This window comes from Mugil cephalus, chromosome 1, assembly GCF_022458985.1.
Source record: "Mugil cephalus isolate CIBA_MC_2020 chromosome 1, CIBA_Mcephalus_1.1, whole genome shotgun sequence".
Taxonomy (NCBI): domain Eukaryota; kingdom Metazoa; phylum Chordata; class Actinopteri; order Mugiliformes; family Mugilidae; genus Mugil; species Mugil cephalus.
In genome coordinates this window covers 10,672,171-10,696,720 of record NC_061770.1, presented here as the reverse complement: position 1 = coordinate 10,696,720, position 24,550 = coordinate 10,672,171, and the positions used below count along the sequence as shown (strand labels likewise).

The following is a 24,550-nucleotide window of genomic DNA, read 5'->3' as shown; positions in this document are numbered from 1 at the left end:
AGTGTTTGTTGACTACAGGCCAGACTAGTCGCACTGCCGACATCTTTGAAACGAAGCCACAGATTCGCAACTTTCATCACGAACGCTGTGGGAAAAAAATATATTAGACATAATCCAAATATATCTGTCGTTTTGATGAAATTAATTTTAGGAGTTGATGAAATCTCGGTCAAAATATTGACGGTGGGTCTAAATTTACCACCAAAGCCGAGAAATAGATCCCGCTTTGTGTGGCGAATGTGTCAACGCGCGTCCACGGCGTAGCGTTACAGCAATGGTTGCCCCTTTTGTTCAACCGAGTTCCTGAATTATTCCCAACACAATGAAATGATCGGGATAGTATATCGTTTCTTAAAATACGTTTTACTGTACCCACGCTTCCTGTGCTCTCTTCTGGGATCATCTAATGAATTAAAAATCGATCTGAGGCATTTCTGAGGCGCTGCGAGGTTTCCGAAGCACGCAGTCTGGAGGAACGTGGAGTAGTAAGTGTTTATAACGTTAGTCCAGATCTGTAGTCTTGGCGTTAAACGGTTAGAAATACATCATTTGGTGGATACATTTGACTTCTTTTGACTGCCGAAAGGCGATTCTGGGCTTAAGTTTGCTATAATTACTGTAATCCATCATAACACAGTGTACTCTTAAAACACTAAGTGACGTTAATGCAAAACAAGCGTGCCTGGCTTTTTTTTTTTTTTTTTTTTTTACCCCATATACTGCAACGTATTTCAGAGATATTTCGCTACATAGATAAATAGTTAATGTCAAATATTTAGTGGACAGATGGGGTTGAGTTGTGCTAAATTCGAGGAGGCGCGTTAGCCTCATGAAATCAGACGTTAAACTGTCATTTTGCTGCTGAGTGTCCGGGATTCACAGGGTGAGGTCATTGTGGAGGGAAACACTAGAGCCGATGAAAGCTCTTCGTACCTACAGTCAGGCTACAACGCGTGGAACTCAAACACTCTGTTGTGTGTTATTTCTTGTTAATTGGACACATTAACACATTAAAATGTTATGTGGCGTTTACGCGACGTCTGCCTTTGTGTGGCCAACGGCTAATAGCCACAGTTTAGCACGCGAAATGAACGTTAGTGATTTGAATGAGTCCGTTAGTTTAAAAAAAAATAAGACGAGCCGTCGTTAGCTCATTTCTACCGTTGCTATGTGAGCAGGAGCTATGTCCTCTTTAGCTGTGTAGTGTTGGGAGCTATGTTCTCCATAGCTGTGTTGTATTGAGGACCTATGTCCTTTTTAGCTGTGTTTTGTTGAGGAGCTATGCCCTGTTAGGCTCTCTTGTGTTTACAAGCTATGTCCTCTTTAGCTTTGTTGTGTTGAGGAGATATGTCTTCTTTAGCTGTGTAACGTTAGTGAATAGGAGCCATGTCCTTTTCAGATGTGTATTGAGTAGGCGCTATGTCCTCTTTAGCTGTGATGTGTTAGGAGCTATGTCCTCTTCAGCTGTGTTGGGTTAGGAGCTATGCCCTCTTTAGCTGTGTTGTGTTTACACAGAGCAAATGTGTTTGCTCTGTGTGCATTTTTTTCCCCCCCGAAACATTTTTAAAGGCACAACGAAGCTTTTGCAGTTAGTTTCGCTGCACATGTCATGACTGTAGTTAGCATAAATAATAATAATAATAATGTTGACTTATATTGCACCTGTTACTGGATAACAGGACATAACAATATGTTTGCTTCTGGGGGAGCGTGGTCACGTGACTGCGCCATAACAGGTGCACAACGTGCAGGCACGACTTGTCTAGACTGGTGTCTGCAACCCTTCAGTGACAGTGTCTGGTAACCATCTAATGTGTTTTGGGCACACAATATTTAAGTCAATCATTTAAATCATGTTTCTCCTTTGTGTTCTCCTGTTTCAGATGTAAACGTGAACACCCTCTGTCCCAGCAGTGGCTGTTGGCACAATGGGGCTGGACTTTGATGTAAAGACGTTCTGTCACAACCTGCGGGCCACCAAGCCCCCTTATGAGTGCCCTGTGGAGAGTTGCCGCAAGGTCTACAAGAGCTACAGCGGCATTGAGTATCACCTTTACCACTATGACCATGATAACCCGACCCCTGCACAGACTTTGCCCCAGAAGAAGAGGAAGGGACGGCCTCCTCGTGTGTCCCTGGCTGGTTCGGGGGACACGGATGATGGCGGAGGAAACAGCGGCGGAGGACCGGGGCATGGAGGGAACACACCTGGTAGCCCCAATCGCTCGGAGCGCTCTCACTCTCCAGGGAGAGATACCATGACTTACGCCCAGGCACAGCGCATGGTGGAGCTGGAGATTCAAGGACGCATACACCGCATCAGCATCTTTGAGAACATTGATGTGGTGTCGGAGGAAGACAGTGATGCAGAGGATGCACCGCCATCTGGAACTGGTAGTAGTGCGGGAGGGGTTTGTAACGGTAGCGATGGTGGAGCCGGAGGTAGCGAAATAGGAGGCAGCGGCAAGGACCGCTCAGACATCCCATCTTCTAATGGAGGCAAAGCCACGCCAAAGTCTGGGAAGCATAAGAGTAAAGAAAAGAAGAAGGACGGCTCATCTCATCATCACAGCGCTCAGTCCGGCCCGGCGGTCAAGCTCCCGGAGGCGGTGTTCAGAGAACTGGACCAAGAGAGACCCGATGCCCCCCCTCGACCGTTGTCTTACTACAGGTTTGCATTATGAATGAGCTCATACAAGAATCAAAATGATCTGCTGTTATAAGACTTATCGTTGTGCACATATCAGCAAATTTGGCCTGAGATTGTCCTTCTTTTTTGTTTTCTTTTTACAGAAATTTGAAGTTGGTGCCAACTCCTATACTCTAAATAGTTTCATTTCTTTTCATCCCTTAAACTCTGTGTAAAAACGTATCCGCATTTTACTTCAATTGTGAACTGCAGGTACATAGATAAGTCTGTGGAGGAGCTGGATGAGGAGGTGGAGTATGACATTGATGAGGAGGACTACATCTGGCTTGACATCATGAACGACAAGCGGCGGCGTGACGGCGTGACACCCATCCCTCAGGAGGTCTTTGAGTATCTCATGGATCGCTTAGAGAAGGAGTCGTACTTTGAGAGCCACAACAAGGTACCTGAACTGAACGCAAAGATTTAAACATTTTTTGGGGAATCTGCGTATAAATTGCTTCCAACTCTGATGTCTCCATGTGCTGTTTTTCTCTTAAGGCGGATCCCAGCACCTTAATCGATGAAGATGCCGTCTGCTGCATCTGCAACGATGGAGAGTGTCAGAACAGCAATGTGATCCTGTTTTGTGACATGTGCAACCTGGCGGTCCACCAAGAGTGCTATGGTGTGCCATATATTCCAGAGGGTCAGTGGTTGTGTCGGCGCTGCCTGCAGTCGCCAAGTCGAGCGGTGGACTGCGCGCTCTGTCCTAACAAGGGAGGCGCTTTCAAACAGACAGACGACGCGCGCTGGGCCCACGTAGTGTGTGCCCTCTGGATCCCAGAGGTAAGTCGCTACAACACAGTGCACACAGTGTTTGATTAGATTTGCATAATAATGCAGGTATTGAGATACTCTGCTTACTGCTCTACGTGTGCATGTGTTTACCGTTTCCAAGTCTGTGAGGATGATACATACTGTAAGTGCAACAAAGAAATTACCAGGATATCAGCGCATGTTTACAGTTGCTCGGCTCATTTAGCTGTATGCTAAGTGCAAGTGGTACGAGAAATGGAGCTAATGCATAACTTATAGATTGTTGAATTCGTAAGGTTTAGCAGGGCTCATTCAGTCTCTTGTCTTGTTAACCCCTTTCACTTCATCTAAAAGTACATTTTGTTGTCATTCCTCAGGTCTGCTTTGCCAACACAGTGTTTCTGGAGCCGATCGATAGTATTGAGCACATCCCTCCCGCACGCTGGAAGCTCACCTGCTACATCTGCAAGCAGCGCGGCTCGGGCGCCTGCATCCAGTGCCACAAAGCCAACTGCTACACGGCTTTCCACGTCACCTGCGCCCAGCAGGCAGGCCTCTATATGAAAATGGAGCCTGTCAGAGAGACCGGGGCGAATGGCACCTCCTTCAGCGTCCGCAAGACGGCATACTGCGACATCCACACGCCGCCCGGGTCGGCCCGACCTTTGGGAGGGGTGGGCGGTGCCAGCATGGGGTCTTCCCACAGCGAGGGAGAGCTGGAGGAGGATGACGAGCCCAGCATCGGCCACGACGACGACTCCAAGGGTTGGAGCTCCGAACGAGCAAAGAGGGCGAAGGCCAAATCCAGGCTGAAAATGAAAAGGGCGAGGAAGATCTTAGCCGAGAGGAGAGCCGCTGCTCCGGTGGTGTCTGTGCCCTGCATACCCCCTCACAGGTAGTCACCGAGTACACCGGTACTTTGTGCTATACAGCTCCAAAAAGCACATATACTGTAGTTTAGCCGATGATACTGTTTAAAATCATCGCTTGTAGTGATGAATTAAGTGTCTTTTTATTTGTTCATAGCATACCAATCAGTGTTAGGTTACCTCCTGTTGGAACAGAGATGGAATTCCTTATGACAGCACAAAAACAAAACAGTTGGGGGTGGAAGAGTTAACACAATGTCTGCTTCTTTTCAGGTTGAGCAAAATCACAAGTAACTTGACAGTACCCAGGAAAAGCCAGTTCATGCAACGCCTCCACAGCTACTGGACCCTGAAGAGGCAAAGTCGCAACGGCGTGCCACTGCTTCGCCGGCTTCAAACCCACCTGCAGTCACAGCGACACATTGACCCAGTCCCACCGCCGCCTCCATCACAGCTTCCCCTGGTAAATGTTTGTCTACGGTGCAGTTATTTAGCCTTTCTTCTTCTCAGCCGTCTTAACAGGTTTATGGGTTTGTGTGTTCTGGTGTTGCAGAGGGACACCGAGGAGAAACAAAGCGCCTTGAAGGAGCAGCTGAAGGCATGGCAGAGACTGAGGCACGACCTGGAGAGAGCGAGGCTACTGGTGGAGCTCATACGCAAGAGGGAGAAACTCAAGAGGGAGACGGTGAGACGCAAATCAGATTTGATTCTGTCAAATATCAACCAACTTTCATCACCTTGAATAACTTTCATTTTTAACAAAACACTGATTATTACTCATTCCTTTTTCGTGTACACATACTCACCTCTCACTGTGCATCTTTCTCCGTTCGTTTGTTTCATTAAAAATGTGTCCGTGTTCAGATTAAGGTGCAGCAGATGGCGCTGGAGATGCAGCTGACTCCCTTCCTGGTGCTGTTGAGGAGCACTTTGGAACAGTTACAGGAAAGAGACACTAACAACTTTTTCACTGAGCCTGTACCGCTGGCAGAGGTAAGAGGACACAATAGTGGCAAACACAAGAATTTCGCATGTTCATTCAGCTTCATTTTGGTCACGTGTCATTTAGTATCTGGCTGAGTTGGATGAAACATTTTCGCACATCAGACCCGCGCTAGAAATTCACCCTCCTGTCTGAACGCTACCTTCTAACACCCAGGTGCCAGACTACCTGGACCACATCAACACTCCAATGGATTTTCAGACCATGTGGAACCTGCTCGAGTCCCATCGCTACCTCACTTTCGAGGCCTTTGAGGCCGACTTCGGCCTCATTGTCAACAACTGCCTCAAGTACAACGCCAAGGACACAGTCTTCTACCGCGCTGCCCTTCGGCTCAGGGAGATGGGCAGCTCCGTCATACGAACAGCCAAGCGCCAGGCTGAACGCATAGGCTTCGACTATGAGACCGGCATGCACCTCCCCCGAGAGCCCAGCCCAGACAGCCAGCGCGACCAGGAGAGAGACAGAGAGCGGGAGCGGGGCAGGGAAAGGGACAGGGACAGAGAAAGAGACCCGCCGTTGTCTTCTAATGAAGAAGGTTAGTGTTCCTCTCTCACTCAGAGAATTTTCTGAAGCGACGGTGAAAGAAAATAAGTGAGAGGCAAAATATCTCAAAGGCTTTATCTTTAAAAAGAACCTCCGGCTCATCCAAGGACATTTCGTGGCCAGTTAAGAGATTGTTCTCATTGCCATATGGTCTAAAATAAGAGAGTGTTTGGAAATCTGTGAGATAGAGTAAAAGCATCTGAGTGCACTCTGCAAACTTGAGTTGGATATTATAAGGCAAATTGAGGTAGAGATTATGTTAAACAAAGAGTGAAAAGAAATCTGTGGTTGTCAGTTACCATGCAATAGATGTGGAGGACTAAGACAATAAATAACAATATATAGTAGGAGAAAAAAAGATTTTTGTCTCATTAAAGCCATATGACCAGTAGATGGCGCATGTCATCCCCTAATGTAGTTCTCAGGTAAGATAAGGCATCAGCCCAACTCCTGTTCATCCTGTATGATGGATTTTTACAAACTTCTGTGTTAAAAACAAACTGCTTCCTTAAATCTACCATGTATCGCCCAACCTACGTGCCTACATCTTGCTAGTTGCCAGTCATATTTAATTTCTCTACGATCATTTCACTGCCTTTTCTCCGGCAGACCTGCTCCTGCCCGAGAACAGGCGACGGCTGCCGCTGGAGGAGCAGCTGCATTACCTGCAGCTGCGTCTGGACGAGGTGAGCTCAGGGAAGCACAGCATCGGTCAGTCCCGCAGAGCCAAAGCTCTCAGAAAGGAGATCAGTGTGATCAAGAGGAAGCTCGCGCATCAGCGCGAGGGAGGCCCCGGCATGGGGGGCCGGGAGTCCATGGGCGGAGGAGATCGCGGCTCGTCTCTCCCCCACCTCTCGTCGCCCGCAGGACACCACGATGAGGGGGGAGAGAGCAGCAGCCAGGAGATTGGTGGAAAGGGTGTGTATTGATGTCATTCATTTGCGACACCAGACGGAACATAATAAACATTTACTGACGTTTTAACAAATAAATCTCTCTCTCTCCATCAAGAGCTGAGCGTGTCCTCATCCGCCCTGGCTTCCGAGGTGGGGCGTCGGACGTCTGTGCTCTTCTCCAAGAAGAATCAAAAAATGGCTGGACCCCCCAAAAGGCCAGGGCGCCCGCCCAAAAACCGGGACGCTGGCTACGGAGGTCCAGGAGTGAGCCAAAGCCCCATCGGCCCCCCGCAGCTCCCCCTCCTGTCTCAAAGGCAGAGGAAGAGGCCTCGCAGCCCCCACAGCAGCTCCAGCTCTGACAGCGACAGCGACAACGACGACCTGTTGCCAGGTACAGTAGACGTTAGGAATGTTCCTCAACGTACGGTACACGATTTGGCGCCAAAACATTCTGCCATCTCGCGCTAAATGCGATAAACGCAAGTTGATGACGTGGGATCGCACGACGTACTCGAAGTCCTCGCAGCCGTAGCTCACACAATGAGGCTCTTTATCAATGATATGGAATTGGTTTGGATGTGGACATAAGCAACGTTTGCAAAAAAAGGATAATGGGTAAGGATAGCAACACAGTAACTTTATTCCACCACCAGCAAATGCTTCTGGAGGAAAAAAAAAACTGCCACAGAATGTAGTGACAGAGTCAAAATCATGGATTGGAATTGTAATATTTTTTTATCATGATTTTATGGGGATCTACTTTTCTTTAGCCCACATCGCCCATCCCTAGTACGGTACACACTACAAGCTGTTAATGTTGAATTTCATTCACAAACTCACTCACTCCTCGTCTGTCTCTCTCCTTTCAGGTTTGCCAAGTAACGGGTTTGATACAGGAAACCAGCCTGTGACAGAAAGCTTCCGTGTTTACAGAAACGAGCCCCGTCTGCCACGCTCAAGTTCAGACTCCGAGTCCACGACCAGCAGCAGCAGCAGTGCGGCCTCTGACAGGACCAGGTGATTAGTGCACAGCTGATGTTCTTTAAAGCTCCTCTGACCTCTCGTTTCTGTGCGAGCAGTGAATGAAAAGTTACAAACTCCAACACTCCAGCTGAGCTCTTTGGCCTCCTCCACCACAGGAATTTAGTTGCGCAACTGAAACATTCTGTCCCAGTACTTTAAGCAAGCAAACTGTGTGTATTTTATGTAATAAAGTTCTGTGTTTTTTTTACCCCCCTCAGCACGACGCCCTCTAAGCAGGGCAGAGGAAAGGCGTCGTTCCCTCGCTCTTTCCATGAAGACAGCAGTGAGGAAACTTCAGGCACTGAGAATGATTCCTACTCGGTCGGAGGGTCCCGGAGCGTTTCACATTGTAAGCACACTTTCACTCACTGAAACCCACGGAGTGCGTAAGCAGCGGGTTTCTATTTATATTGACTGTTAACTGTATTGTGGGGGATGATTTGAATATTTGTTCGGGGCGTTTTCATACTGGCAAGCTGTCACGCATTCAAGTCCGTAGCAGAACATGGGATCAGAACCCTAGTTCTTCTGTATAGTCTGGCAGGGAGAGTGCAAAAGGTCGTGTAAAATATGGCGACAAGGTGCAACTGCTTATTTTCTTTCCTGTGGTTGCTCACATTTCTAAAACAGCGTAGGTGTACAGAATACAAGACCTCTCAAATTTTCCTTTCACCTGAATGCTATAAGCTGTAGACGAAGGTGCGGATGCCACAGCAGTTGTTGACTGCGTATAAAAAAAAAATACACACCAATAAGCAAACAGTGTAAAAATAAGTGCTTAGCACAGTGCCATTATGTGCACAACAGCTGTTTAGCTGGAAGCAAAGTTGCGTAACCTTGCACTGTCTTCCTTGCTGTCAGTGGTGCGTGGCCGAGACAGGCCAGGATGTTGGATGACCTCTGATGACTACTCTTCTCTTGAAGCTCTAGACCTGGTGTGGGCCAAGTGCAGAGGCTACCCTTCATATCCGGCGCTGGTGAGGCACAAACATTATGTTACAAATTACAGTCAAGTCAACCGTGTTCGCTCCTGGTGGCAAGTTTAATCCTCTTTGTGCTGCTGCCTCCCTGCAGATAATTGACCCAAAGATGCCCAGGGAAGGCGTGTTCCACCGGGGCGTCCCCATACCCGTCCCCCCTCTGGATGTGCTGAAACTTGGGGAGCAAATGACCCTGGAGGCCCGGGAGCACCTGTTCCTGGTCCTCTTCTTCGACAACAAGAGAACTTGGTTAGTGCTCCGGGTCACGTCGTCTCGTCTCGTTTGTGTTTAGAAATCGTGTTGTCATGAAAAACACAGCCTCTTCTTTGTTTATTCTTGCAGACGTTCAGTACTTTTCTTCCAACGTGATGATGAAATGTGCAAGCTGTAGGCAAAACAGGCTTACTGAGATTACTGGATGTATGCGCACAAGTAGCTCTGTGGCATCACATCAAAGCAAACTGCAGTCCATGCAAGCGACGCGCACAACAACAGAACGTTTAGCAGAAATGGGACAAACGTGGTTTTTGAGAATAGAGGAGGAGGGAAAGAACACGTCAGATTATAGGTCAACGTGCGCTGCGCAGTCACTTCTGTGCCGAGCTCGAAGGAGAGTGTGAGAACAACTGATGACAACAGTTGTTCCATTCGACGCTCTCCTTTTAGAAGCCGTTCAAGGCGTTCACCTGCTTTCTGTAAACTGTGGATTCGACCTGAACTCCTCGCTAAAGAACGAGGAACTTAACCTGGCACGGAAAATAAATCAGACTCAGGAGAAAATTATTCAATTTTAACAAACTCCGCCCGGACTAAACAGTAGCTGCGCGTGTGGGTGTTTGCTTCTGCTGCATGGTTTTGTGTAAATTAATTTGAAACGTTGCATATTAACACGTAAGTGCACGTATGTTTGTGTGCATGCAGGCAGTGGCTGCCGCGCTCTAAGCTGGTGCCGCTCGGGGTGGACCAGGAGCTGGACAAGGAGAAGATGCAGGAGGGCAGGAAGTCAAACATCCGCAAGTCGGTGCAGGTGGCTTATCACCGGGCCATGCAGCACCGCAGCAAGGTGCAGGGAGATCCCAGCAGCGAAACCAGTGACAGCGACTGAACACAAACCTCATGCGTCTGTCCTTGAAAGCATCGCAGAGTTTATGTTTCTCTCTAGAGAGCCCAGCTCTACATCATAGATTACAAGAAGCCAGTAGCAAAGAGTGGGGGGAAAAAAAAAAAATAACGTCCACTGCTTTTGCCCCGAGACACACACACACAAACTCACGCACACTAAACCGTATTTAATCCGACATGTAAAATATTGTATTTAAGAGAATTGAAGAGAAAAAAAAAATGGTATTGATAATAATGATGGACCGAATCATGAGTCAAAACTATTCCTTGTATGAGGTGGACATACGTTTAAAGAGATAATGGTTTACAGGCTCAGAGGTGAACACAGTGCTACACTATGATGCACACACGTCGTGATGCCTTTCCCTGTCTTTGCCACACACAGCAGCCCCACATGTAATGTTACAAGTGAACGGGGGAAACGCACGTCCAATAAGTGCACCCACACCCACACACACACACACACAGTGGGCATGTCCGAGGACGTGGCCTCCATCATCCATTTCCACCATAGAAAATAAAACAGGCTTGGTGCTAGGCGTCCTGGAGCACAGAGAGAGACCGTCACAGCCTGAATCGTGGGCAAACCAACGTTACTGTAATTTATTCTGCCGACTCTTCCACAAGCTCCTTTCATCATGAACTACTTCTAATCACTCCGGCCCCACAAGACATCGCTGTGTGGCGTTATTCTTTCGTCCGTCAGTCTGGTTTTTACGGTTTTGTTAACACATGTGTCACACATGAATAATGAGGACTAAACTGAAACACATGATTGCCTCACTGTCTGTCTTAGTCTCAGGCTGATGGCTTTAGAACTTTTATATATACAGATTGCATAAAGATAGAAGTTTAATAAAAAAGAATTGAGTTTTTTAAACCTGTGGGCTGTGTTGTGGTTGCTGTTGTTTACCTTTTCCGTTCTCACTGACTTACGTTACATCTCTCCAAGCAACAAGTGAATCCCAAGTGACTTTTACAGAGATTCTCATTGTGATGCAAACTTTTGAGATTTGCCATCGGTTAACCAGACTCGCCAGGTTTTGTGTCTTGACAAAACAAAGACCTGGTTTAGAATTTCTGGAACCAGCTCGAGTTAACTTCCTCAGTTGCGAAAGGGTAAACGCTGCATGTGTACCGTCATGTGACACCTGGAAGATTTACAGTACTTCGCTCAGACCAGACGCTTCCGCCGTTGTGCAGTTAGTGGCATGAAACTGGACTTGCGGTACGCTCAGCTCCGACACACTTTCCTTCCTTAAACAGATCCGGACACTGGTCCTGCGGGTTCATGGCCCTCATATGCGCTATATGGTATATGAACCTGTGAACCACAGACTTGTTCTACTTGTCAGACAGCTTTTTAATAAGATACCAGTCATCTCTCACCATTATCTAGGACACACCCATTGACTGTAAATACAGTACATGGTTTGACCTTGTGCACCGTGGAAGAGTTTTTCTTTGAGTTATACCTTTACTGAATTTCCCTTATAAAACTTGTACTTCACAGTAGAAATACAAAGCATACCATTACCCATTTACACAGACACAAAAAAAAACACTGAGGTCATTGTGATTTTTTCAAAAGTGAGAGCAGAATCACTAACAAAACATCCGCAATCAAGTTAGGCACTTGACCTCACAAGGAGTAATAACAGATCGAATATAATATATAAAGAAACTCTGTTTATTTATAGAGAAATGCGTCGGGCCAAAGCCTCGTCATTTCTCTTTCCTTAAGTTTATCACAAATAATCATGAATTGATTTCCCAACGTAGTGCATAATTTGTCCTGCCTGGAAAAAGTCCTGATTCATTGTTCCAGTGAAGTCCATAGGATATCTTCCAAGTATACACAGATCTGGCGTAACATTATGACCACCTTCTTAACACTGTGTGAGTCTCCCTTCTGCCTGTTCTTCATGTTTTTTGTGTGTCTGTGTCTGTGTCAGGCTGCATCCTGCTGGGGATGGCTGCTGCCAAACCCAACAGTGTCATTGCTATGGGGTGGGGGTGTCTAAGTAACATCCACATGAATCTCAGGTGCTAAAGTTTCCCAGCAGAACTTTGAATTGTCACAAAATGATGTTGATGTTATTTACTTTTCCTTTCCGTGGTCATAATGTTGTACCTGATCGAAGCATGCGTCCCTCAGCATTCAAATTATTGGGCGTTGTTCTCAAAACAACTGATTGTGCAGATATGGGCGCCATGTGCCTTAAATTTCTGCTTGTGTATTACTGAGAATGTCTCGGATACAGAGTAGAAGTAGTGGTTTGGTTGACGTGTGCCTCATTTGAATGCCTTCAAATACTCTACATCATGCACGCATCTAAACCACATTTCTCAAATTGACTGTTTACATTACCAGTAGCCATATGAGCTCACTGGTGATGACAAATATCTCTGAACAACCAATGTTCCCCTCCCCGATTCAGATTTTTTTGATTGCCCTTTCCAGACATGACAAAGATCCCCCACCCAGCAGAAGCACCCACTCACTCCAGCTACTGATATCTTTACATGTGTGACCAAGACAGCGCCTGTCTTAGTGAAGGCGCCGAGCTTCCTGCCTATAACTGTGCACGGAACGTGACTGGAAACGTCTGATAAGCAGCTGTGAGTTTCACCAGAACACAGTTAATTTAAGTTGTGTTTAAGATTTCCGCTCTAACCGTAACTACCGCATGCCTTTTCACTTTACACACAACCGCAGTACATGGGCTGTGCGTCTTGAGTAAGGCTGAAAGATGGATTTTAATCCCTGAAGCAACCCTTGAACCGCAACAGCTGCTGCTTTCAAGGAGGTCAAGGTCTCCAGGTATATTTATCTGACGAGCTAAAATGCTACATGTGAAAGTACAACCGCCTCACACCTGCACTGTATGCTCGGTTCAACCTTCAATCATAGACCCTCTAATCCTAACTCTAACCCTAACCCTAGAATTTGTGAAGACGTGTGGACGATTTTCAGTCCATTTTAACATCTTGATATCAAACACCATTCAAGAAACATTCCTGCGAGCTGAGCTACTTAGTTTCCTCAGATTCGTTCAAAAGTGTAGCTAGCTATTCGCTCTAAGGGAGATTTGATGATCCAAGTAGATTTAATGAAACTTACTGATAGTGATCAGCTTAAAAAAAACCCTGACATTTTAAATATTGAGGTACATTAATCACTAATATATATATATATGTAAATACAACTAATCACCTCTTCTGAATCACTTTTGAGTAGGTGCTCTTTTTCTTTTTTTAGCAAACTTCTCAGAGGAGCTCTGAGCCCTGACACATAACCTGACTGACATTACTGACTCTGCTGCTCCATTTCATTAACTTGTTATTGTTGAGTCATTTGTGTATTGCTTTGGCTTCACGCTTGTGTGCTGACGTACAAGTCAGTTTATTTGGCATGCCCACAAAGTCATTATCATGACCTGTGCTTATGATGACACGCGGGGCCTGACTGGCTCCAGGTATAGTTTAATCATCACTGTTGCAATGTTGTAAACAGTCTTATCAGTCTTATCTTATCAGCCTGACACAGGTTGATCCGACTCATATCGACTCCAACTGAACCAAACGTGACTTAACTGCATCACTATTTTTATGGAATAGATTTTTTTAATTTACCTTAACCGGGTTGCAGAGGCAGCATATAACTTCTAGGAAGCAGAGTTTGACCGGGAAATTATTCCATTACGTCATATTAGCATTGAGACGTTTGCAGTCAGGTTCTCTCATGTTAGCGTTCGTCTGTTAGCTTGGTAATTCAGACTGTTATCTATCAGTAATGGTAAATGGTCTCGTTTTCATTGGTTCTCGCAGACACATCGCCCCATTCGCTCACACAAGCGCACACATTCACACACCAGTGCCACGCAATGGGACCAACTGGAGGTTCTTTGTCTTGCTCAAGGACACTTCAGCATGTGGCAGATTCCAGGGTTCAAACCGCCAACCGCCACAGTCACTCACAAGCACCAAGTCATCATCACGGTCATGTTCTGCCCCTTCAATTCAGGCCAAATTACCCATGTCACCTGCATTTAATGCAAAACATCAACCAATATCGCATATACATCCGTAATTATTATAATAGCTAATTAAAGAATACTTATGTTTACACTTACATAGCCTAAATTAGAAGTGTAACTCAAAAAAAAAAAAAAAAAAGAAAGAAATACAAATACTGGATGCTTTGCACACCCCTAGTAACTTCATAAGATGTTCTTAGAAATCTCATTTCCATGTCACCTAACAAAGGTTGGACGTGCCTATGAAAGCTGAGGATGGCCACTTGGAGCTAGGTCCAAGTCATTCCTCATCACTCTTCAAGTTAAACCGTCCAACTTTACAACAGACAAGCAAGCAAACAAGCTTACGTCCCTGTACAAAAGTCAACTCAATCTCAAAAGATTAAAGACATTTCTCCATTTAGGATGACATAAGTGGTGGTGCATTTTATATAACTTATATATAAAATTATATAACTTATAATGGCCCATTTAAATCATATCAATCATTATATCATTACAACATCCTACTTCCAGACACCACAGGACACCCTCAGAAGGTCCATGTCCATGTCTATGTCCATGTTTTGGAGGCCACAAGGAAGACCTACACAATATTAGGTGGTCATAATGTTATGCATAACAGGTGTGCATACTGCGCAACATGAAATCTTATGAGGTGATGGGAGTCATATCTCTTTTTTTACAGGCTATGATTAAACAAACTGAGTGAGATCACTTTTATGGGCTTCCACCCTCACTTCCTGACAGCAAAGTGTTTGATTTACATTTTGTGGAGGGGATGTCACTCGAAAATACCAGTCATTAAGGCTCAAAACATTACACAACCTTCTTTCACCCAGGAAGTTAAATATTTGACATTTACATTCAGTCTTCTCATTTCCCCACTGCTGCTGCTGTCTTTGACTTGAGAACAGCTTCAGAGAGGCGGAGCTGCCGCGGCTATTCACGAGAAAAAGAAAAGAGAGGAAAAAAAAATAAAACAAACGCCTTGGTGTTTTAGTCATCATGAGCACTTGGGAAAACAAATAGGGTATTTGAGGTGTCCAACAAGCCCACAGATTTAATGAGATTAGATTGCATGGCGCACGGTGCAGCGGCCAGAGAATATCTTCCTCAAGATCTTTGCGGCACAAACAAGGCACGCAGACAAGTGGAAAGGTTACCGCCTCGACATGGCGATACATCACCTCGACTTTTAATTAGACGCCGATTTCTACAACTTCAAGTGTGTTTCGGATGTTTAAAATGCGCTTTGGCACCGCGCTGGCGCTCCTTACGGCCGTGGTGTCTCCGCTGCTGCTGGAGTGTACCACTACCACCATCTGTCAGGTGAGGCTGGCAACCCGTTTAAGTAAATTAATGGTTTTTAAAATGTGAAAATCATCACGGTGGCTCTGACTTTATGTTTTCTGAATCTGAATTTCCTCTTTTCATTAGATGGGAAATCCAAATGGTAAGTTGAATCACTTATCTGGGTTCACGTCATATTCTACCATCAGATTAGGGGCTCCATGAGGAGGCCACATGTGTCCCTTGGTGTTTTAATGTTCTTCTCCGTGTGGACAGATTATGTTGAGGGACAGTGTCCTGTGAAAATGACCTCAGTCCCGTCCCAGGCTCCCGGAGACCCTTACACCACATGTGTCTCTGTTCATGTTTGGATCAGTGCTGATGGTATGAAGTCAACGCATTGCTCCTGTTTTGCTATGTTGTACAGGTTGACCAAACATTTCATTATCTCTAATGAGTGTCTCACACCGCTTTCCTCCAGATCTCCGTAAGTCCCCGAAGATAGAAATTCTCTCACCAGTTAAAAAGACACTGAAGCCTACCCTGAGAAACGTGAACACCAAGAAAAAGGTTGGGCTTGGTTCTCTTTGTGCCTGTGCTGAGCGCTGTGGAAAACGTCCAATATGAGTACATAGTGAGTCTGAGATGGTGTCATATTCTCCTTTCCTTAGTGTGAAACACGTCGAGACAAATGTCAAGTGAGTTGTGACACCAATCTTGTGCAGCAGTTGCCACACAGCAAAAATACAAGTTCTGGTCTGGTAAGATGATTATTTTTTTTAAAAACAGTCATCAGATGTTTCATGCAGACGTCTTTGACGATGATTTTCTTGTGGGTTTTTCTTTTAGTGGAAGCTGGTTCATGATTGTGTCACAGCTACGGATCAAACTACTGTCAATGTGTCCTACAGCACAAAATCAAAAAGCTGCAGCGTCGCTTACACAGTGTCAGGTGGAGTACGCAGCCTTTCTGCCACCAGGTCTTATCCTCTACAATCTATGCCACCAAACCATCTCTCATTTTTTTTGTGTATTCTCCTTTACTGTAATTTCACCAAAACTCCTTATATGGGCTGTGTAGGGTCTTATCTTAGATTAGAGGCAATGAGCTGCCACTGTATATTCAGCATATGGCAAAAAATCTACCAGAGGAATAAACACATTCTTTCCATAAAATATTCCCTCATTTAGTGTTTTGTTTGTTGTGGCAGTGGACATCTCTCCACAGTCTCTAACATGCGTCTTTTTAGGTTCCAAGTGGCCTCCATTAAGGCCACAGCATGTGATTCACATAATTTCCATACTGATATTGAAACATGGCTCAAAATGAAAATGAGACCTCAGAATAACTTGATTTGTAAAGCAAATCTCCATAGATCTAGACTTTGTGATCTCTGTCAGCTCGTTTATATTATCCCTGATAGGCGCGATGCTCATATCCTGCAACTTCATTTGTGTGGTTTAGACCCCATCCGACACTTTGAGCTGTCTGTGAACCAGGCGAATAAATCCATTACTGTCACCGTGGGCACCACAGACAGAGTCTATACCAGATGGTGTTACCAGAAAAATTCAATGGACTGTCTCGGTGGGCCAGAATCCCCACAAATACCCGTAAGTATTAAGGTTATCTACACTTTTGTGGGAAAGTAAGCAAGTTTTTGTATTGCTCTAACTAATTTTCTTTTCAGATTGATCCGTCTCGATCTCGATCAGCTGTTCTTAAAGTCCCTTACATGCTGCCCTGCCTTTGCGTACAGGTGAGATACATATCATTTTTGATACTGCAGCATTATAAGGAATCGGTCTGTCTGTTCTTCATGCCTGCGCATGTCTCGTCTGCATTGCCAGGTATATTACACCTACACAGACGCAGCTCGATATAAAGAGTGCCCTTTTCAAAACAAACGCCTCATAGGTGAGTGGGACCTATCGCTTCATAGCGATGGATTTATTTACTGTGTGCTCATGTCGTTCAGGATTCTGCAGTCATGCATTTCTTTCAATTATGACAGTGATAAGCTACTGATAATAAACTGTATTGCCAGAATGATTCGCTCACCCATGCAAATAACTGAATTCAGCTGTTGCAATCGCTTCCATGGCCACAGGTGTATAAAATCAAGCACCTAGGCGTGCAGACTGGTTCTGTAAACATTTGTGAAAGAATGGGTAGCTCTCAGGAACTCCGTGGATTCCAGTGTGGTACTGTGATAGGATGCCACCTGTGCAACAAGTCCAGCTGAGAAATGTCCTCTCTACTAAATATTTCCGCCGTCCGTGGTATTGGTACAATGGAAGCGATTGGGAATCACAGCAATGTAGCCACGAAGATTCAGGCCAATGACAGATGTGTAAAATGACAGAGTGGGGGTCAGTGGATGCTGTGGAGCATAGTTCACAGAGATCACCAACTTTCTGGAGAGTCAATGGCTACACATCTCCAAACTTCATGCAGTCTTCAGATTAGATCAGGAACAGTGTGTAGAGAGGTTCATGGAATGTTTTTCCACGGCCCAGCAGCTGCATCCAAGCCACATATCACCAAGTGTAATGCAAAGCGTCAGATGCAGTGATGTAAAGCACAGCGCCACTGGACTCCAGCGCAGTGGAGACGTTCTCTGGAAATATGAATCATGGACGAATCTGGGTTCATCAGGGCCTGGCCCCTTTGTTCCAAGAATGCTTCAGAATACCAAGAGATTTTGGACAATTCCCAATTCCAACATGACTGTGCACCAGTGCACAGGGCAATGTTCTTAAAGACATGGATGAGTGAGTTTGGTTTGGAAGACCTTGACTGGCCTGCACAGAGTCATGAACTCAACCTGACAGAACAACTTTGGGATTAATTAGAGCAAAGACTGTGGGGCAGGCGTTTGTCCAACATGAGTGCCTGACCTCACAAGTACGCTTCTGGAAGAATGGTCACAAATTCCCGTAAACACACTCCTAAACGTTGCGGAAATGTTTCCCAGAAGAGTTGAAGGGTGCAAAGGGTGGTGACGTCATATTAAATCCCAAGGAATAAGAATGGGAGGTGAGCGAATACTTTTGGCAGTATGGTGTATCTCCTAGTGTGGTCCTCAGAGGCAAACACTGCTTTTCTTACCGCTGTGGTCTTGTTTCAAAATTTGTGTTTTTTTTTTTTTTTTGTTTGTTTGCTTTTTTTTTACACAATTATATGCTTAATCAAATATTAAAAGTTTGTTTCAAGTACATCACAAATGAGCAGACATTCATAATCTTAGCTTGAAGGGATTAAAGATGTCACTGTCACATGAGAAATAATGGTTTATGTGTGACTGGGTGCAGGGCTCTAATCTGACAAAGTAATGTCTTGTCTAATTTGTGTATGACTAAAATAGAAGACTTTCCCAAAATTGGAACAAAAACTGTCCATTTAGTACCATTTGGTTAATTTGTACTTTGATGTTTACAGTATCTTAAAAGTTCACCACAAAGAAAAGAAAAAAACAAATGCTTAAATAAACCTTATTTATCCCGAGGGGCAAATCAGGAGGGCAAAGAACACTGCAAAGGGAAGGAGAGTCCTAAACTGGTCCTTTAAAAGCTTACGTATATGAACTATTGTTGATGTTGCCACATGAAACATCTCTGTCCATATCATCTCAACAGATATCAGAGATGTCTGGTCCTCCTACAATCTCACGCTGTATCAGTCGAAATTGAAGTGGAGTTCAGAGTGTCCTGCCAGCGACCTGAACATCTCTGCCTCCCTCTGCTGGAAGCAGAGCGAACACCTCTGCGTCCCCGTACTCGACGTGCTGGAGAAGAAAGACGGGCAGAGCTTGGTGAGCTTGGCGTCAGTGGAGATGGATTCCTGTTCAGAAATGAATGTAATTTTCTCAAACCTCACCCTGTCTCTTTAACAGACGTTCAACACATCTGCAGTGGACAAACACCCTCAGATGTGTTTGCAGGTGAGGTCCAGCTACCATCACTTGCATTGAAATACTGGATGTCGCTACCTTTTGGTTTCAGATGCACTCATTTGTGTTTTGTTTTTGCAGTTTTCTCTAGAAGGCAGCTCTAGTATCGCGTGCCCCTTCCAGGCTGGTAAGTCTAACTATTAAAAAAAATAAACTTTTAATCATCGGTGTGAACAGACTCACTTTACCTGTATGTCATACCTGTTCTTTCCTCGCCTCTCACAGGTATGTCATCTTGGAACGTGTACATCGGACCGGGCGTGCAGAGCATATCGGTGTATCTCACCTCTTCTGCACCAGCAAAGTTCTCAGCTCAGCTCTGTGCCCTTTCTGAAAGAGGATGCTCTCCCATAGGGCTGGCCCACTCAGTCACAGTGGTCAGTATGCACGTGTGTTTTTTTGTTTGTTCTTTTTAGTGAGAAAGGGGCCAAATTAACTTCAATTTGAGTAAATGTGTGACTTTTTTTTTAATCCATTTTACAGGAAGAAAATGCTATCGAGAGGAGCATAAATGTGCCCCTGCCTTCTCTCGCTGAGAGGCCGTGCGTGAAGGTGAAACAAATATCAAAACTTTCGCGCAGACGCATTTCTGGAGTTGGTTCATTTTACCTCTTATCACTCCTCCCATCTGCCTTTCTGCAGGTGTGGCAGTCTGACCCCGCTTTGCATGGGAGAAGAATTCTGTGCCCCGACTGTGAGTGCACCATCAGATGCGCTTTTGTGTCTCATGTTCTGCGTGAATGACAACTGTCACAAAGTAAACACGCCTGCAGCTTTCCATTTTATTTTGTTGTTTGTTTGTCAATGGTCTTTTTCACAGACACGCACAAAAGGAGGGGACTGTATGCGACGGCGGCGTTGATCTTTGTGGTTGTTGTTGCATCGCTGGTAATTTTCATCCAGCGTGTTACCAAGAGCGGAGCCACAGGTTGGTCCAGCTGCCTCAGTGCTCCACACACTGTGCTGCTATTCAGTCACATGTTTACAACCACCATAACTCATACTCTGTCAGTCTGCTGATTAGGCTGTGCTGTTTGTCTTTGCGCCGTCGCCCGTTCTCGCACTGTTGGCATCGCTGTCTGCACCACACATATTATACACTATGTTTTCATGTAGCTCCATTGTCCTCATCAACTCATCTCACTATGTTCTGCACCTGATATATGTGAGGGAAATGTCAATAAAAACCTCTTTGACTTTACTGATCTACATCAGCAGATATTTGCGTGCGTATATGCATATTGCTACCACAGTGGTACTGATGTCTCATGTTTGAGCAGGCTTTGGTTACGTGAAGGCAAACAGCCTGTCTGGAAAGTGAAAAGGGCAGAATGCCCAGTCAAACACCAAAGCCAACAAAACGTGTGGTGCCTTCTGCCTTAAGTGAGTTTAAATTGGCTTCTTATGAAGCGCTCTCTCACTTCAAAATCCGCGTCCTCGTGTCTCAAGTTTACTGTTGCGTGGAGCAGGCACTCTTGGCTCAGATATCCTGAAACACTGGCTGTTGTCCCTAGAGATCATCAGACAAAACAGCAATTGCCTGATTACATTACAGTTGAATACTAATTCTGTCTTTGAGTGCTTGCATGTCTGCGCATTTCGGATAACTTGAGCCTCAATGATGCGTCTTTCTTCTCTTGTCCTTTCCCGTGTGTTTAGGCGGCCTCTATGTCCAGAAGCCTTTGCTGCTGGTGTGTTCGTCAGACCAGTCGGCCCACGTCTCCGCTGTTTGCGCATTTGCCTCAATCCTTAAGGGGGAGCTGGGTGCCACGGTGCACACGGCTCTTTGGGCCCAGACCTCACAAAGTCAAGGTGGGACGGCTGTGGCGGACTTGGGTCCTCTACCCTGGCTCTATGGGCGGTGGGAAGCCGTCAGAAGGGCACAGGGAAAGATGCTGATTATGTGGAGTCCTGAAGCCAAGAAGACATATGAGAGTTGGAAGGAGGAGAGGTCCAGCAAGGATAAGAGGAACAAGGAAGAATACAGGAAAGCAGATGCGGAACGTGAGAAGATCAGAGCAGAGGTGGACGAGGATTTGAAGCGAAATGGAAGACGACTGGGGAAGAGCAAAAAAGAGAAAGCTGCAAGAAAAAAAGACTTGGTCAAATTATGCAATGATCAAGACTCTTATCCAGAGAAGGAGCCCTCTACAGTGATACAGCCAGTGTTTATGGCTGCCCTGGCCTGCCTTGAGGGGGCGCTGCATGGGGACAAAGGTCAAGGCGTTGCCATTGTCTATTTCCAGGGCCTTGGACACGACAGGGACATCCCAAAGGACTTCAGAGGTGTCCCCCGCTACTGTTTACCGCAGGAATTCAGGGGTTTAATACAAGAACTGGGAGAGTTAAGAAGACACAGCGGTAAAGCTGGGTGGCCCTGCTGGCCCAGGCTCCTGTCTAAAGTGCTGTCAATATGGCTTGCGCGAAGGCTGGCTCAGAGGCTGCAAACGCTGCTCCCTCAAACGCAAGGAAGAAAAATGCCAAGGACCAGGTGTCGCACCATCAACTGAAATGACATCGGATAAAACAAAGAGCAGGCTCAAGTTGCCGCTGGCAGCCGGGCCAGAAACTGTACAGGAGCTTCGCCACGGGTCGCTGTGCAGCTCAGAGAAACTGTAATCTCAAGTTTCTTGTGACAGACGTTTTGCTGAGAACACGATCTCTGAGACACAGGAGCTTGGTGTTCCCTTGCAAGCACCTTAGGGGCGCCACTCACTCAGTAGAAACTATTCTTTACTTATCAAAAATAACACCACTTGTTTTGCATATTAAGGAGAAGTAAACACACTGCTTCCTGCATTTATCCTCTAACAGAAGGCCCTTTATGCCTATGCTTTCGTGACCGAGGACATAGCGAACACCTGCCTTATCTCTGTAAATATGCTAACCACTATGAAAATCTTGTTGCAAATGATATCTTGTGTTCTTCGTGAACACATTTAATGTTTGGAAGTGTCGTGAGAGCGCAGGTGACAGACAGGTTGCGAATTTGCGTAGGATTTTCTAAACACAGACGTTCAGCCACATCTGTGCCAAGATTTCCAGTGACGGAGTGGAACAGGTGAAAATATAAATCGAGCTTATTATTAGCGCTATTAGGAAGGGTGGTTTGTGAGCTGAAGGTCGGTTTTGACTTCATCCTATTAGTTGTAATTACCTTTAGCAGTATTTAATAGGACTGTTTGCCTTTCGCAGGCATACTACCTCCTACATTTCGAAACAAAACATAAACCTAACAAAGTTCTCCACGCTGTACCTCTACAGTCAGCAGAGTGTTGCGTGGTTAGAAGATTACTTGAAAAAAGTGTCATATATATAAGATTTAACTGTGCACTCCATTGGGAGAGGTAAGAGTGAAAACCAGTATTATTCAAATATTTCAACGGCAAATATACCATGCAGTGACTGCCTCAAAATCTCAGAGCATTAGCACTAGAACGCCGTCCCTGTGGTACTTTCCCATGTCTTATTTTTGCTGGAGAGATGCTATTAAATTCAACGGTAACCTTTATGCAAAGCAGATTCAAACGGTAAACCCGCGGTCTACACACAAATGTCACTGCCCCTTGAAGATATGTTTGCTGAGTGTCACCTAGCTCTGTAACTTGTTCTTACTAACACCGTTGGCATTATGAAAACACAAATGTAAAACAATAAAGGTTCTTAACACTGACTGATTGTGTTATCAAGATATTTCAGGGGAAACTGATTTTATAATTAATTGTCTTAAAACTGCTTCCTTTAAGATTAGATGAGATTACATTTCACTTACTATTGCACACAGTACGGGTACAACAAAATGCAATTTGGAATCTAACCAAGGGTCCAAATAGCAGCGGTATAAAAAGTATTTTACAAACATAAGTATTTTACAAATATGATATATAAAAATGTAATAATAGTAAATGTATTGGGTTTATGTAGTCTGGACAGTTCAGCATATACACAAAAATAATAAAAAATTTAAATGACTATTTTTCCACCGTAATTAGGAAGTTGCAAGGCAACAAAACTGGTAGAACTGTAAACACTGACAGAAAGCAGTGTTGTTGTGTGTGAAGGTATAACCATTATCCTCCATCTGAGTGAATAGGTCAATTAAGTTCACAGCTGCAGGCATTCATTTGTATATAACATATGCGCTATATATTTGGCTGCTTTCCCGTAGCGACTGTGCAGTCTATTCACTGTGGTTTATGTTGTGGTCTGGTTTAACTTATAAACATTTGAAGTCACACAGTTAGTTGACAGAGGCCCCTCTCTGTTCAACCAAAGTGTCAAGTGATCTGTCACATGATGTCAGTGAATGCACCGGTGTGAAATGACTCTGTGTCTGTAACACCACCAAGAAAATATCACGTCGAGCACTTCAAAGAATTTGTGTTTCAGTGTTGGTTTTTAAAAAATATCCCAAACTTTGAGCATCATTAAATCCATCATAACAAACTAGAAAGAACGAGAAAGAACCTGAAAGGATGCCACTCACTTGTACTCTCAGACTGAGAAAGTACAGTAATATACGTGGTTTCAATAAAAATGCCAAAGATAATGACTGAAAGAGCTGCTAAGATCAACAACACAGAGTCGGGTTTTATGAACAGCAGCCAGAAAATAATAGGGAAACATATTTGTTGAGTTTTCTAATCAGCATTTGTCACTCACTAAGGTCAAATAAAACTAAAACTATTAGTTTGTGTGACAGAACACCATGTCTACAGTGAGGCACGGTAGTGGCAGCATCATGCTGTGGGAATGTTTTCATTAGCAATAACTAAACGTTAGTGATAGAAGGAAAGAGGAGGCATGCAGTCAGTGGGTGAAACTTGGACAGAGGCCTTTCACCAGCACAGCAACCTCAAACATACTGATGACATTTAAATGTCTTGGTTTAGTCAAACTGGTGTCTAGCATAGGTTTTCATCTGTCATCTAACTCTTATAATGGGTTTTTTTCACACAGTACACATTGTTTATATGCTGCTTTCAATTATAAGTCTTTGTGACACATGTCATATGTTCTGTAGTAATCTTGTGGTGTTTAAGGGTCAGTGCCTGGGAACAAGGTGATCTCCAGTAGATAAAACACGTCTACACTGTGTATTGTTTGCTCAACAGCCTCTCTAAATGCTCGGCGCTTTGTCTGTGCCGTGAGCCCTTTTGTACCACAAGCTTTTAAGTTAGATGTACTTAAGTTTTTCATTATGCATAACTTACATTCTTTAAGGCAGCAGGTTTCCTCAAAATTTTAAGTAAATTCACCTTATCCGGGCTTAGAGTGCAGAGTGTTTTGATTTCTTAATTTCCAATCGAAGTTTTCAGCACACTCTGCAGCTGGATAAAAATAAATAAATAAATAAATAAAAGGGTCAAAGATCCAA

General features: G+C 44.8%; 2 protein-coding genes across 6 annotated transcripts; both read left to right on the top strand.

Moving 5' to 3' along the window:
• The first annotated feature begins 45 nt into the window (after positions 1–45).
• On the top strand, positions 46–10,767 carry brpf1 (bromodomain and PHD finger containing, 1). Of its 5 annotated transcripts, none has more exons than XM_047605761.1 (17): positions 47–485; positions 1,884–2,671; positions 2,794–2,802; positions 2,903–3,092; positions 3,191–3,478; positions 3,826–4,343; positions 4,591–4,780; positions 4,871–5,002; positions 5,182–5,310; positions 5,477–5,858; positions 6,476–6,784; positions 6,878–7,153; positions 7,632–7,779; positions 8,004–8,134; positions 8,710–8,762; positions 8,860–9,014; positions 9,687–10,767. In XM_047605761.1, the coding sequence occupies exons 2-17, from the start codon at positions 1,929–1,931 to the stop codon at positions 9,868–9,870; spliced, it is 3,837 nt and encodes a 1,278-aa protein (XP_047461717.1). In that variant the 5' UTR covers positions 47–485; positions 1,884–1,928; the 3' UTR covers positions 9,871–10,767. The 5 variants fall into 5 exon arrangements, with proteins under 5 accessions (XP_047461702.1, XP_047461717.1, XP_047461715.1 ...); XM_047605759.1 differs by having other exon boundaries at positions 48–485; positions 8,647–8,762; XM_047605760.1 differs by lacking the exon at positions 2,794–2,802 and having other exon boundaries at positions 49–485; positions 8,647–8,762.
• Positions 10,768–12,847: 2,080 nt separating this feature from the next.
• Positions 12,848–22,846, top strand: LOC124998929. Its single transcript, XM_047573574.1, is given in 18 exon segments — positions 12,848–15,259; positions 15,368–15,383; positions 15,497–15,604; positions 15,702–15,790; positions 15,892–15,981; positions 16,070–16,172; positions 16,686–16,834; positions 16,912–16,980; positions 17,072–17,138; positions 18,860–19,035; positions 19,117–19,164; positions 19,255–19,300; positions 19,399–19,550; positions 19,657–19,725; positions 19,816–19,867; positions 19,994–20,101; positions 20,833–21,665; positions 21,667–22,846. Coding segments are annotated over 18 exon segments (2,394 nt in total). The 5' UTR covers positions 12,848–15,166; the 3' UTR covers positions 21,793–22,846.
• The last annotated feature ends 1,704 nt before the right edge of the window (positions 22,847–24,550 follow it).